This window comes from Leptopilina boulardi, unplaced genomic scaffold (assembly GCF_019393585.1).
Source record: "Leptopilina boulardi isolate dan_hultmark-lab unplaced genomic scaffold, ZJU_Lbou_2.1 LbouV2_364, whole genome shotgun sequence".
NCBI lineage: Eukaryota > Metazoa > Arthropoda > Insecta > Hymenoptera > Figitidae > Leptopilina > Leptopilina boulardi.
Genome location: NW_026137934.1, coordinates 264,574 through 280,865, shown reverse-complemented (window position 1 = coordinate 280,865; position 16,292 = coordinate 264,574). Strand labels below are relative to the sequence as shown.

The window sequence follows — 16,292 nt, the reverse complement described above, 5'->3', positions numbered from 1 at the left end:
ATTTTGAAAGAAGATACATATTTAATAGGAGAGTGCAATGATGTTTTCACTTATATTTTTCGCTCTTTTTTTGAAAAAAATTAAAATTTTTGAAAATCCATGCGAGAGATTCTTAAGAATTATTAAAAAAAAGCGTGGAAAAAAATTGTCGATGAAAAATAGTCAAAATTGTAAAAAAAATGGAACCTCGTTTAATAATGTAAATTCAAGTGGGTCAAAATTGGGGGTGATGCCTCCCCTTAAATTATCAAAAATTTTAGATAATTTAACCAGAATTCTGGTTAGCTTAACTAAAATGTAATGTTAAATATAGCATAACTGGAATTTTTTCAGTTTATTTGTTTTAGATTTTTCTTCAGTTTTACCAAATCTTTTTGATTAGGTTTTATCATTTTGAATATTTTTTGATTCAATCAAGTGATGCTTATTAATTAGCTAGTAGTCTGATAAATATATTTATTTCATGTAATTATTTCTTGAATACAGTACTGAAAAAAATGTATTTGATTCAAATAATCAGTTACTTGACTATATTATTAAATAAATATTTATTTGTATCAAATAATTATTGAGTCAATTAAATATGGTATTTGTTTCAAATATAGAAATTATTGACTCAAATAAACTTTATTTAATTCAAATAAAAATTTATAGTCATTTTTTTTTTCATTGAATGTTTTCATGAAATTAATTAACATATTATATATTGTTGGGCAGCTATATATTTGGCTGTGTGTGTGGAAATTTTATATTTTCTTTGTTGAAAAATATTTCTTCGTTTTATCATAAAAGTTGATATAATATACAAGTGATTTTTATCGCTCAATCTAAATATGATATCAAAAAAATTCAAAATGTCGGATACGAATTACATAAATAATAGGCGGATTTCCATTAAGGATATCGTAAATATTTTTGGTTACATCTGAATTCGAATATATTCCTTAAATTTTGTAATTCTTCCATGAATTTCCAATTATGAGAATAATTGATTCCTCCAGATGTTAAATTTGCATTACCAATTTCTCCAGTTATCAAAATAAAAAATAATTTAATTTACTCTCGATACAGTATTAGTAACATTAAAACATTTATTACATAAAAAATTCCACGCAATAACAAAAAAACAAATAAACAGAAACTAATTTTTTTAATTATAAATATAATATTTTAATTAATTATAAATTACCGCCTTATTCCAATATGTCGAAGATAAATTATTATTCCACACATTTGGATTAGATGCGATCGAAAAATTAAAAGAGCCGTAAACCGTGTAAATTGTCCGAAGACAGCTGCAGTTCACGCTAGACGAACAGGTGCGTGCTTGTTTAAAAAGTTAAAAATGGGCCTCTTTCGTATTTCTAAACGAAAAATACAAGGGTTGCGGATTGAAAGAGGATGAGAGACGTTTCAAGGGTTTGAGGGAGAGGGGGTGAATTTTTTTGATCGGTGGGAAAAAATAATGAGAGGGCGGATTCAAGCGTGCCGTTTGGGATAATCTTAAGAATATATACCTATATACAAGAATATGGTGCCATCGAAATGCGCGTATTAAGATGGGCCTAAGTATACATTTTATTCGTAACGTGTTCGCCATTACCCTACAACACCGAGGCCACGGGCTAAGTAACGGCTCAGTGAGGGTCGAACGCTCGTAATGCGATGTGTGTGCAACATAAGTGGCCATCAGCCAACATAAACAATCGCCGTGGTAAATATATGGTTGCGGAGGCGACGCTCTCCTCTCTCTCTATACCTGTCCATATGAAATCCTATGGGGTCCTTTACGGGACGCAAGCCAACCTGTATGTATGTATGTATGTATGTATGTATATAGGCCCCATTGGAGACGGTGCCTCATCGTAATGGAGCCATTATCGCTGGATAACTTCATCATCGGCCATTGGCGTAAGCGTTACCGCTTCCACTAAGTCGATATGTGGAGTTATTCTTTTTTTTTCTTCTTCTTAAGATATTATCACTCTCTTTTTATATCAACGAATTGTTCGATTGTATAATTTGAAATAGAAATTTCGGTAAATTTTTATCATAAAATTGTCATTGCTTTTTGAATCTTTAAAAAGTTTCAGGTTTTCGAAAAAGTGATTTACCGTTCTTATTCTTTTTTTTGATAATAATTTTCATTCAACAGAATTTTAAGTGATACGAAATTTTTAATTTCTAATTCGCCGAATTTTAATTTGCACGAATTCTTATTTGATATATATATATATCATTTTTTAAGACAACAATTCTTTGTCTGTCAAAAATTGTAAAATGGCCAAATACAAAAAACAAGATAAGATTTCGGCGCGTTTTTTAAAATTGATTAGAAATTATCAAGAAATTCCTGATTTGGTAAATTTTAAAAACTGCGCTGAAATATTTCTGACTATTATTATTTGTTTGGTAATTTGCAATTTCGAATAAATGAAAATTCGTCGTTTTAAGAATTTTATCAAATAGCAATTTGTACAAATAAAAATTTAGGTAAAGTATAAGATTCGATGAATTGGGAATTCTACACTGAGAAAAATATGCTATTGAATTAATAGCATTTCTGCCAAAAAGGAATAAAAATTATTGATTGAAAAGCATATATATGTTATAGAATTTATAAAATATATAGATTCTATATATAGCATATGCTTTTGAATCAAAAATTTTTGTATACCTTTGTCAGAAATGGTGTTGATTTAACAGTATATTTTTCTCAGTGTTGCATTTACAATTTTGAACAACTTAAAATTCTATTAAATAAAAATTCTGCTAAATTAAAATTCGGTTAAATTAAAAATCTTTTGCATAAAAATTTTGTGTAAAGAGAAATTTTGTGAAATAAAAATTCTAGCATATAAAAATTTGCTATCTATAAAAATTCTGTAAAGTAAAAATTTGTTTTGAAATTTTTGTCAAATGCTAATTTGAAAAATGAAAATTCCTCTTAACAAATAATTTGAAAATCATTTTAAAAAGAAATTGCGTTTAAAATTTTGAAAAGAATCTGATCATAAAAATGGTTTTCATGAAACGTTTTAAAAATCTGTACAAATTATATTCACAATTCGAATGTTCTAGATGCGCACATGAAAAGATTTTAAAAAGTGATAAAATCTTCTAAAAATAATTTACAGTTGCGTTGTTGTCCCAAAAAATATTTCCGTCTTTTTAAAGAAAATAATCTCCGTGACGAATTTCAAAATTTTGTACATATAATTTCAAAAGACATTATCATCGTTTCTCGCACGATTTCGAGAATATAACCCAAAAACAATTTTTGACCTCCTTACCCCATTGGAGAAATAATTTTCGAAAGGCCGATCGAAAATTGTCTCGATTCGTTACGGCATTTTACCAAGAAATTCAAAGTTTTTGCTCTCGTATATACAAGATTGCATCTGAAACAGATGTTCGCAATGATTATTAAGCGTAGTTCGCATGGAAGATGCTCGCATCATCTTAGGATTATGAAGAAAAAATAAAAAAAAAAAGGAAAAGGATAAAAGCGCGTGAAAAGTTGTATATATAGCGAGAACCTGAAACGGATGAGCGCAAGGAATATATGTTCGTAAAAGGATAAGAGAGAGAGATTGACCACCTCCGATGGGTAATGGGGCCCTGATTACAAAGCACGTTCCATTCCAGTCCTGCCCCCTGTTTATATCAATATCTCTCGTTCGAAACACGAGCACACATAAGCGAGAATTCATATAATATTAGTTGTTTGTGTATATGCATATAATATACCTTCACTTGTAAACGAGCGAATTGAGTTGGATAATATATACTTACTTAAACTCTCATTGGTGGCAATTATTATTAAGGGAAAAAATGGGTGATTTAACTCGATCAAAATCTTGTGATATTCTTGGATATACAGTAATTTTGTCTTTATTTATTTTTTTTTTCATTGATAAAATATTTTACATTTCCCCGAAAAAATATTTCTTAAATTATATTTAAAATAATTATACTTGAAGAACATTGTAATTTACATTGTTATTGGAGGTTGAAATTCAGAAATATACATGAAATTTGCTCAGCTAAACATTTCTTGCATTCGCAATTTTCAGTGATAGAACCGCGAATCAGGGAGTCGTTGGAGTTTTTACTAGAGGGGTGAATGGGGAGGAAAACGAGCAACTGGATCGAAGGGGGATGGTCCGAGGAAAAAAGACTGCGAGATTTAAAGAGAAAGCACAGAGTCAGCACACCCGAGGAACAGAAGGACGAGCTTTCGAAAGAACGACTCTCGAATAAAATGTATTGAGTATTTTCCTTGCCGAGTTCTCATTGGTTAACTTGAAGTTTCGCTTTGGGGTAAACTTTCTTCTTTTAGGAAAATCGTCTTTTCTTAGAAAAAGAACGTTTTCCGATCATCTTCATCTTCTTTCTGACAACAGTCGTCGTCAGTTTATATTTCCTTGTTTTTATTTTTCGAGAATTTTTTTTTTTGGAAATTAAAACGCTTGAATAAAAGTAAATCACAACCCCTGAATGTTTCCGAGCTCCCTTAATTTTATTATTCCTCCCTTTTGAAGAGGAATTAAGCCATCATTTTCTTGGCAAACCTCATCAGACAGTTTGATCGTAGAATTTCGTAGAAATAAATTTCGTCTCTCTCTCTCTCTCTCTCTCTTTTGGAGTGAGGAAACCAAAACTTGGTCCTTCCGTTTTGTGCCTCGAGAGTCTTTGCGCCTTTAGTTGGTATACCTTGAATTCTCGGTCACTTTGCAAGTCAAATTGTCTCCATAAACAAGAGGGTGCACACGAGAGAGAAGATTGAAGGAGAGGCAAAGGGGGGAAACAAAGAAATAGAGTGAGAGAAACGATAACGATGCGCGAGAGGGAGAGAGAGAGAGAGAGAAAGGGGAAGTTGGCTCTCTACGCTCAGGCGCGGATCGTCCGGGGGGCGGCCATAAAATGAAGGAGTCCGGGATTCCTGTGTTGAAGACTCCAAGAGTGGAGAGGAAGGTTTTGGGTTGGAGGATGAGGAAGGAGGAATGCAAAGATGGCTGCTACTCAGGCTGGACTGGTGTGTGCTGCAGCCAGAAACTGAATGTGTCACCAGCATACTGTATCTATATATATATACATATATAGGTGCGCGTCTTTGTTTCAAGAGTGTCGGGTTTCGAATTCGAAGCACGTGACGGCGGTTAGTTCTGATTAGCGGCAGGGCGAATGACGTACCACTGGCAGCCAAGATCACGTGCCTCGAATGCTCGAGAGGTAAAGGTTCCTCCACTCCTCCTCCTCCTTCTTGGTAAAGCTCTTTCCCTCACCTCATCTCCAATTCGTCCTTTTCTATGCACTCCATTGGATTTCTTCATACTCCATTATTAGCCCCAATGAGTAAAAAAATGATAAGATGTTGACCTCGGGATTTATCACTGATAATAATTGAGAGAGAGAGACCTCTCGCCAAGGAGATTAAGATCCGAAATCATATGACAAACTTATCCCAATGAGATATGTAATTAAACTGAAATTATGTTTCCAATTGGAATTCTCGAGTGGATATAGAGGAAAAATATATTAAGAATCGTGATATAATTAGAATTATGTGGGGGGAAAAAAAAATTCAATAAGAGTTTAATGGCCTCTTGATAGTCTCTTTTCTCTTTAAATCACGCCCGCTAGAGAGGATAGTTGCGGTCTAAACTCTCTCTCTAGTTTGGATCGAGGCTTATCGGGCAGTTTGATCTGTAGACTGTGGAGTTCGTGCCATACCATTTCTTGACCAAGAGAGAGAGAGAGAGAGAGAGGCAGGCATGGCGTACGCACGAACACACAGAGGCGAGGGATATATAATGTGGTCCCTCTGTTTGATTTATGGGTTAATAGTTAACCGGCCGTAAATAATGCTAATCACACTCTTATTATACGTTCCGCCGTGGCATCGCGAACTCGCGGCATATATTTTGTCCGCGATTTCAAAGAGTCGCATATATAGACGCGCGCTCGCTATCTCACCATTATACCCTACGTATTGCCGACATTGCCAATCTATCTTGGCGTACACCGTTTAAAGTCCTGGCACACGCAAAAACAAAGGAATAGCATCAATCTGTCTCTATCTAATTCCCACCTCGACAACCTAATTCACTCTCATTCACTATATATATATATATAGAGCTCTTTTCATTTCCTTCGATTTCAATCCTTTATTATCATGACATCTCTTCATTTATTCATTCTCGCACCTTCTCTCTTCTTCTTTTTCAATATAATAAATACCATCTTCTTTCATTTATCTATTCCACTTTTTTTCTTCTTATTATTCCACTCTCATCGCGCATTCACTATTCAAACAGAAATTCTATATCAATTTGTAGCAATCGTTTTAGTCATTGTGAAATTATTTTTTATTAATTTATTAGAAATAGAAATATTAATTGAAAGACACGAGAAAAATTTATCTAGAGAGCTGAATTGTTTTACGAAAACTATATTTTTGAGATGCGTTTTAAAAATTAATAAAGTTAGAGAAGTATGACTAATTTTTAATTTAACCTGAATTAATAACTAAAAACACACATGCAAAATGATTAGCAATTGCAATCACTTTTGCGTTGATATAATAATTCGCATCATTTAAATTTTGCAACGAAACAAGAAAATTGCAATTTGACTTTTAGTATGGCATATTGACCTTAATGCTGTATATAAACCATTTTCCATAATAATCACTGTTATTTCAATTAAAATTCATTGCGACCCAATGGAGCTGAAAAGTTTTCATTAAGCTTGCAACGAGCCAATAGGGACTTGACGTCCTTCGAGGAGAGAGGACATTATGCAAGATTCAGTGAACCAGAAGCAAGAGTCTACACTTTCGGAATATCGAATAATTAATCATCCCGCAAAATGATAAACTGGTTTCAAAATCTTTTCAACGTATACTCTCATAATTAAAACGTATATATATATAAATTAAATAGAAGTATAACAATGATAAATGCGGTACGTCAAAGACATGCTCTTTATCATTTCGAGGAAATAAAAAAAAATGCGATGATTTTTTTATTATTTGTGAATGACGAAAAAACGAGATTATAGGTCATGGGGTTAAACGAGCATCTTAAAATTTAGTAATTAAATCACATTTAACATGTTTTATAGAACGTTGCGAGTAATAATTGCGGATAGTATATCTGTCACCGTACACGATTATGGTCGTAATTTTTTTTCTTTGGTTTCGTTTATATATTTACTCTACTATGTCTCGGTCATGCGATAAACGTCTCTCTTAGATCGTTCAACAGTTGAACCTTTGAGTTCAATATTTGCCTCTTTTGATGGTATTATTTTTCTATTTAATTTTAATTGACAAATTTTAATAATCTGATAAATTTTTGATGTGAGAAAGGAAAGCTCCTAGAAGAAAAATTGTGTTTGCTATCAATAATTTGGAGATCATTAAATTTAATTAAAATTTTTAATTTATTCTCACAGTAAATTAAATTATAATTGAAAATTTTCTATTAATTTAAACATCTCAAAATTTGAAATAAAATTAATATAGAAAGTTTTAATTAATGAAAGTATGAAATGATAAATTAATAGAAAATTTTAATTAATTTAGTGAAATTTAACTACTTCGTGTGGGAAAAAAATAGTTCCAATTATTATTTTTTTTTTTTTTTACTATTTCGAGAGAACAATTTTTTTTTTTTGATAACATTAAAAAATTCGTTTCTGTCGTCTTTAATTTTTCAACGAATTTGGAATATCGAATTTTTAATTGCTTTGAAAAGTTACCATTTATACAATAATGTGGAAAAATAGTTGCGCGACCACAATTTCTTAATCAACATTAAATTATCCTCTCTCTCTTTCCCCCGCGGGCGGCTGTGTGTTAAGTTCATAATTTTATGAGAAGAAGTTAATTTGTACTGTCTGGTTTTATGGGATTTAAAATTGTCCCTCATAAGGAAATTTCCTCTTGTATATACAGAGAGTGAGACAGAGGGAGAGGGAAAGAGAGTTAGGTGAAATTCTCGTGGCAAACATGTAACAAGGAGGTAACGAAGGAAGTCGGTGAGTCTCTAATTTACACCAACCACCAGATTCTACAGCACTTTCCACCTCTGACTCTCGTAGAGCGAGCACTTGGTACTGGCGAAACTTTGCCGACGATTAAAACGCTTTAGTAATTAACTGGGTCTCTTCACCTTACGCGGTAACAGTTACCAACCCACACACCTCTTCTTCTCCCTCCCTCTCAATTTCTGATGTCGTTTTCTGCTCTCTCTCTCTGTCCCTCTTGTTGCATATTTAGGGGGTTGCCGCGGTTAGAAGTTACCCCGGCAACCACGTCTAGTCCTCTTCTATATAACCGTTGCTAGGGAAACCTCTCTCTCTCTCCTCCTTCCTCACCCCTTTCCCTCTTTCATATACATCTCACCCTCGTTCTGCTGCATTCACCGAGATTCAATTCTTGAGGGTGCGAGAACGAATTCGTTAGGTGAGAGAAGAGAAAGAGACTAACTTTTCAGTGATGGAGAAATAGGAGGAGAAAGAAAAAGAATTTCTTCTCTCTCCCTCTCTTTCTCTCTCTCTCTCTCTCTCTTTTGGTCGGTGATTGTATTTGATGGCGAGCCAGAGGACGTGCCAAATGGATTCGACCTTGATTAAAGTCGATTCTGCTCTCTTCTTCGTTAAAACTTACCCCGCCATACGAAATTCTCCCGCATGTAATCGAGATTTATGCGCTTGTAATGGCGACGAGCTTGAAATTGGTGATTATTTGCCACTAACTTATTCTTATTGTACAGAGAGGCTTTCCCACAAATTATAAAATTAAACTCATTCTTATTTTTTTTTTTTTTACTAATTATTTTGTTTTTCCAAAAGACAATTTGCTTTTTGAATCTAATCACGAAGATTTTTTTCATGCTCTCTAAATCTGAATTAGTAAAAATGTTAACTAATTTAAATTAGTGACTCACTTTTTGCTTTAGAATTAGTTAAATTTTACTAATTCAGAAGCAAAAAGTGAGTCAGTAATTCAAATTAGTAAACTTTTTTACTAATTCAGATTTAGAGAGTTCCACTGAAAAATATATTATTTCATTTTAAAAATTAATATATAATGGGGAAAACTGTTTTTTACTGTTTAATCGTATGAAAAATACTAGTTTCACTTATTATTTTCATTCCTACTTCCATTTCCACTTGATGGAATGAATGAAAATTAGAAAGTGGAAGTTAGAATGGAAATGGAAGTATACTATTACATTTCCATTTTTAGGTAATTTTTATTTGGTCTAACCGGATTTTAATTTAACAGAATTCTTATTTATTAATAGAATCTTAAATATGCTTCGAATTTTTAAATGCTACAATTCCCAATTCGCCGAATTTCAATTTGTCCAAATTTTTATTTGTACCAATTTGGTTATTTAATAGAATTTTTGAAACGCCGAATTTGTCCGAAATTACAAACGTCCGAACAAACAATCGACAAAAAAAATTTCGGCGCGATTTTAAAAATTCATCAATCGCGATTTTCAATGGTCAATTTTAAAAATCGCATACCAAAATCTTTTTGTTATTTATTTGTTCCGCTATTTACAATTCCGGACAAATATTAAAAATTTGTCCGAATTCGGCGTTTTAAGAATTCTGTACAATAAAAATTCTCTACATAAGAATTCTTTTAAAAAATCGTTTAAAAAGAAATTCTGTCAAATACCAAATTAAAAAATAAAATTTCGTCTGAAAAATATAATTATATCTATAATAAAAATTCTTTAAAATGAAAATTGTATTTTTTTGGGATATAGATATATATATAATCGTGCGCATCTCTTATACCATATATTGTATGGCAGAATATAAGAATAATTACTAGAAAAATAGTTATGAAGTTTTTGTATAAGGAAAAAAAAGTGAGACGAATGGTATGGAGAAAGGGACAAGTGGAGAAAAAGGATGCAGAGGTTTATGAAAAATTGATCGACCGCGATATCTCACATTTAGGCGAGAAAGACTCGCCTAGTGAAGGAACCAGGGCACGCGCAGCTCGTACATCAAATCCTGTGGCGACCCGAGCTGTATATATATGCTTTAATATGAAACTTAAATAACGATACACGAGCACCATGACGGAAATGGGAAATAATCTCAAGGATATAAGTTTCGTGAAAAGAAGAACAGAAGTAGTGAAAAGCAGAGAAGGAACACTATATATATATATATATAATGTATGTAATCCTCTCGCAAAACTCTCTTTTATACACTCCTCTTCTCATCCTTTCTAATGCGCTTTTTATTTTAAATAATCCATAGTAAATTTCAACTAAAATCTCGTTTAAAATATTTTCTTCTCCAAAAATTGTCTCGTGAAAAAATTCTTGCTGTAATATAATTTTATAGCATAATTATTAATAATATAATAGTATAATATAATATAATAATATAATTATAATTAATGTACAATTATTATATGATTATATTATTTAATTATAAAATTATAAAAGCACAAAATGTATATCGAGTATAGAAAATAGGAGTATATATATATTAAATTCCAGGGAACAGGAAATTAACTTTGGTGCAAATATATATGGGAAAAGCTTATAAATTACTAATCAGTCGGATAATTATAATTTTTTCTTTTTATAATCCAAAATATTTATACATAATTTTACTTAACGATCCCGCATCATCTGCGCCTGAAAAGTGGCATGTGACGACTATCTAATCTTTTTATGCTGTATATAACCAAAAAGTCTGTTAGATTGAGTCTGGCATATCAAATCCATATCCAAGTACCCGCACTCTATATAGTTAGCTAGCTGCGATCTTTTTACGACTTTCTTAAAGTGATCGAACAAGGTGCTTGCGTGTGTACATTGGCAAACAAGATATACATTTTATCACAATATCTAAAATCAATTTCATAGGCTTTCTCCATTCCTTTTGTTTTTATTCGATTTCTATTCGTTTCTATTTGTTTTACACATAAATTGATATCTTGATATTTTATTAGTATCTTGATAAAATTTTATATAGTTTCGAAAATTCGATATTATATAATTTAATATATAAATTTCCTGTTGGCAAATTTTGAGAGGAATTAATTCAATTTCTCCGTAATCGCTAACAAGGTGGTGTGTTATGTTTTATGAGTTAGAAAGAAATGGAACTAAAAGTTACGCAATGGCCGTCGGCTCCTCCTATATATATAAATTTGAGAAGGAAGTTCCGGCCGGGTGTAACAGGAGGCGAATATAGCGTCTGGTTTTTGTTATCGAAGGGGTGAATTCTCAAGGTAAAGGAACGTGGGTGGGGTTAATTTTAATTTCCTAATTTTTCCCACCCTGAGAATAAATAAGTAGCGGGGAGGCAAGAACACGAATGCAGGTAATTTCCTTCTCGCAGGAAAGAGAATAGAGACGTAATTACTTAACGCCTTTAAACTCCCTCCCTCCCCCCTCAACTCCCTTGTTCTTTTGGTCTTATTAAAAGAGTATATAACGCCCCCTGCCTGGATGGAAGTCAGTGAGATGGAGAATCGGAGGAGAAAACGCCCCTCGAGGGGTATAACATGCATTACTTAGCTAAAGTGAGAGATAGTGGCTCGCAAAGATCCTTCGCAGAGGTGAAAAAAGATCACTTAAGATCACTCAGGATTCTTTGATAAATGCGCGCGCGCTCGCTCGATCTAAAGAATAATTTCAGTTTTCTTCGTCGATAAATAAATAGTGTTTTATTGACGTCTTATTCAATGCAAAATAATTTATTCTAAAATTTGGAATCTATTTTTGGGTTATTTTAATGCAATTTATTTTTAAATTCATATATTATACTGTTTTTAAAATAAGAATATACTAAATTAAAAAAAAATTCTTTTAGGCATATATATTTTTAAGATGTTTTTGAAATGTAATCCAAATTTACTAAAAGAATATATTCGTCAATTATTTAGAATATTCCAGCGAATTAGTTGGTTGAATCTTATAATTATTTCAAAATTAATGAATAAAGGAAGTAAAAACATATAGAAATAAGTTAAATTTTTAAACCCTTTAAATTAAAACCCTTTATTTAACTCTCAAAGGAGTTGATACCAAATAATGAAATATATGTAACTAATATGATTTATAATTCTTTTTTTTTATACTTCTGGATTTTTTAATAATTCTAAAAAAATTTTCAGTATTAACTTTTGGAGTCAATTTTTAACTCCTAAAAATCCACTCCCAACTTCTCTTAATATTTATACTGTGATTAATTTTTTAAAGATTCTGAAAAAAATTCATAGTACACTGTAAATAAATTAGGTAGTTAACAGCACCGGGAGTTGGGAGTTAAATTTTTAGAGTTAAAAATCAACTCAAAAAGGGAGTTAATAATTAAACTAACTCTCCTTAAAACCAACTCCCTATAAGCATAAAATTAACTCGTAAAGCATTATAACTCCTTTCGCTTCAACTCCAAAAGGGTGGTACTTTTATAGCATCCCCTAGGGAGTTGAAATAATTCAACTTCTTTTTTTGACAGTGTGTTAACTTTTGGAGTGGAGTTTTAACTCCTAAACTTTCACTCTCTACTTCCCTTATTTTTTATATTCCTGAATTTTTTTAAAAATATTTTTGAAAAAAATTCCAGTATTAACTTTTGAAGTGGGGTTTTAACTTCTAAAATTTCACTCCCAACAAAAAAGGAGTTGGAATTTTCAACTTCTTAGGGGATGCTCTAAAAGTCCTACCCTTTTAGAGTTGAAGCAAAGGGAGTTAATGTTTTACGAGTTAATTTATTATATGCCTAGGGTGTTAGATTTAAGGTGTTAATTTAATTATTAACTCCCTTTATGAGTTGATTTTTAATTCGAAAAATTTTACAGTGTATTTTTTATATTCCTGAATTTTTTTTAATATACTTCTGAAAAAAATGCTATTAGGTATTATTTTTTTGAAGTAAATTTTTAACTCTTAAAATTTAACTCCCAACTTCTCTTATTTTTTATACTTCTGAAAAAAATTTGGCTGTATTATTATTAATTGGAGTGGATTTTTAACTTCTAAAATTTCACTCCCAACTTCTCTTACACTGTAAAAAAAAGGAGTTGGAGTTTTCAACTCCCTAGGGGATGCTTTTAAAGTCCTACCCTTTTAGAGTTGAAGCAAAGGGAGTTAATGCTTTACGAGTTAATTTATTATATGCCTATAGAGAGTTAGATTTAAGGTGTTAATTTAATTATTAACTCCCTTTATGAGTTGATTTTTAATTCGAAAAATTTTACAGTAGTGTATTTTTTATACTCCTGAATTTTTTTTAATATACTTCTGAAAAAAATGCTAGGTATTATTTTTTAGATTTTTAACTCCTAAAATTTAACTCCCATAACGTCTCTTATTTTTTACACTTCTGAAAAAAAATTTGGCAGTATTATTATTAATTGGAGTGGATTTTTAACTTCTAAAATTTCACTCCCAACTTCCGTAAACTCTGTAAAAAAAAGGGAGTTGGATTTGACAACTCCTAACGTGACTCCATAAAAGTTTCACGCTTTTGGAGTTAAAGCAAAAGGAGTTTATGTTAAGGGAGTTAACGCTAAAAGAGTTAATTTGATGCTAACTCACTTTTGGAGTTGATTTTTAACTACAAAAATTTTACTCCCAACTCCGGTTTTCATTAATTATCCAAATTACAGTGTATACACTGTAAAAAAAAGGAGTTTAATTTTAACTCCCTAGGAGATGCTATAGAAAAGTCCCACCCTTTTGGAGTTGAAACCAAGGGAGTTAATACTTTACGAGTTAATTTAATTATTAACTCCCTTTTTGAGGTGATTTTTAACTCGAAAAATTTAACTCCCAGTACCGTTAACTCCCTAATTTTTTTACTGCGTGTAGCATTTAACTTTTCGAATTCGTTATAATCTCAGTTGTACTCCTCTAAAGAGTTAAAATAACTATATATTATTTGACATTCTAGATACAACAGACTTAAAATGACTGTTTTTTAAACCTATATAACTACAATTATTATCCATTTTTTTCCTTAATAAATCACAATAAAGATCTTAAATATCTGATATAATCAAAGTCATAAACATTTTGATAAAAATACAATAAAAAAAACTCTTATAAGAAAAACAAATTTAACAATTTTCAACTTGGTATTGATTCATCTACTTATTCGTAAATTATACCTATATATATACAGAAGGAATAGATTGATTGTCCTTATCAATTTAATCAAATGAAGAGACTCAGGATTCTTTTTAGGGAAAGAAAATAAGACTAGCAATTGGTTTTGATAAGAACAGAGAATATATATATATATCTAAATATCTTTTGAAAAAGTTTCGAAAAAGATTTAAGGCCATGGCAAAAGATTGTCATGATCTTGATCATTCTCATCATCAATTCGAATGAAAACATGAGCATTTGAAATGGTTTTTTGAAGATAGACAGGGTGAAATGAAATGAGGGGTAGTTTTTCAGACATGTGAGTAGTGGTGGTGGTATAGAAGTATATAGGGAGGAGCCATCTTGCGGCCGGTTGTAGGGTAGCTGCCAATTGATTTATCCCCACCAGAATCGCGCTTCGCGGAAGACGGGGGCGTCAATTCAATTCTAGTATAAAAAAGTTGTACACGATTAGGCGGAGTCAGAGTTGAAATCCTTGGTTCATGATTCGTCAGCGATAGCATGGATCCCCGGTACCCGCAGCAACGTAAACCAATCGGCTTTCAGTTGGGTGGAAACAGAAACTGGTTTAAGGTATCGTGGACCGAGGGGAGCCTTTGGTCTGAGTCTCGAGGCAGATAGTGCTGTGCCGTTGGCTCGCGCCGTAGTGTTTCCACACTACAAGCCGGCTTCCTGGTGTTATATATATATATATATATATGCATAAAATTTGTTTGTGTCACGCGACATTATCACTAAACTGATTAAACAGGAAACGGTCAGTGTCTCGTAATAACCCTGTGCTGTTTTTTTTTCTTACTCGCTAAGCCGGATATAAAAAACAGTGTGTTTGTGCAAAAAACGAAAAAAAAAAGGTGAATTGAAACATGTGACATCTCTGACAGGACTATTAAAGGTCTTGATTGAGTGCAGGTTTGTCAGCTGACAATAATGACTGCAAAGTGTTTTAAGAGAGTTGTCACGACAATCGTTGAAGAGATGAATATAGTTGACAGTCGACTACTCACGTGGAAAAATCATATGACAGAGAAGACCTCTGTCTTGTACATCCTTGACTTTTGAAGAGTAGTGACAATTTTATCGTTTTTAGAAAACTTTTTTCTAATTCTTTTTTTTAAATTATCTGAAGAATTTCTAAAAAAATAGTGATCCGACGGCTTGCTTAATTTTTGAGGATTGATTATCATAAAGGATATATGTTTTGAATATTTAGCGACGGTGAGAATTACACGTCAATGATAATTGTTACGGTGAATAAAAGATCTCCGTAACGGAGACGAAAATAATCAAATTGATTCCCAATATGGTCCTTGAACCAGGAGGTGGTTTGTCATTTCCACCGCCTCCTGGTGGTGGTTCTGCTGCCTCTGGTGGCTCACTTCTTGGACCGGCGAGATTATTCCAGAGGGCGACACCTGTTTTTCCATTTCATCTTGCAGGATGGCCACCTCATCATCAGGTTCTTGGACAGGTACAAAGTCAGGTCCAACAAACAATGCAGCATCAAGCTGCTGCCGTTGCTGCTGCACGTTTTTTGAATCATCATCATCCCCATCATACTCATCCCGCGCTGGGAAATCATCCCCTTGTACCTGCAATTGCCGCTCATCATCCCGCTGCTCATCATCTTCATCATTCAGCTGATCATGTTGATGATGACGATGACAAGAAAGGTAAACATATATAATTGCGACATATATTACTTTTATCATTATTTGCTGATTAGAGGAAATTTACAATTACAAAAATCATTTATTTTAATAATTGATAATTTTCATATTTTTGAGAGTAGAAATTTCTATAAGGATATCGTTTATAAAGTTAGAGAGAGAGAGAGAGAGAGAGAGAGAGAGAGAGTGTTTTGGAAGTTAGCTTAACGACTTGAAGATGTGGTCGTTTTGTTTGGTTTGAATGTCGCACTATCGTTTTCCGAAATATCCGAGAACAATGTCTGGGAAATGGCCCAATGGGAATTCTGTAACACGGTCAATCATAAGATCGTTCTTACCATCCCCATGGGATCGCTTACATAGAGCAGTCTCGTTCTCTCTCCGCCCTTTCTTCCGACGGCTGGAATCACGTTTCGCCCAGAAAGCACAACCGAGGGTGGAAATCTGTTTT

The 16,292-nt window shown here is 32.4% G+C and overlaps 1 protein-coding gene and 1 long non-coding RNA gene across 2 annotated transcripts in view; both read left to right on the top strand.

Annotated features, from left to right (window-relative positions):
• LOC127286903 (uncharacterized) overlaps nucleotides 1-16,292 on the top strand; it is a 342,205-nt gene that overhangs the window by 73,849 nt on the left and 252,064 nt on the right. The window lies entirely within an intron of this gene.
• LOC127286901 (transcription initiation factor TFIID subunit 1-like) overlaps nucleotides 14,752-16,292 on the top strand; it is a 36,475-nt gene continuing 34,934 nt past the window's right edge. The window contains exon 1 of the mRNA XM_051313526.1: nucleotides 14,752-15,844. Within this exon, the coding sequence (XP_051169483.1) occupies nucleotides 15,475-15,844 (370 nt within the window). The 5' untranslated portion in view covers nucleotides 14,752-15,474. The remainder of the gene's footprint in view (nucleotides 15,845-16,292) is intronic.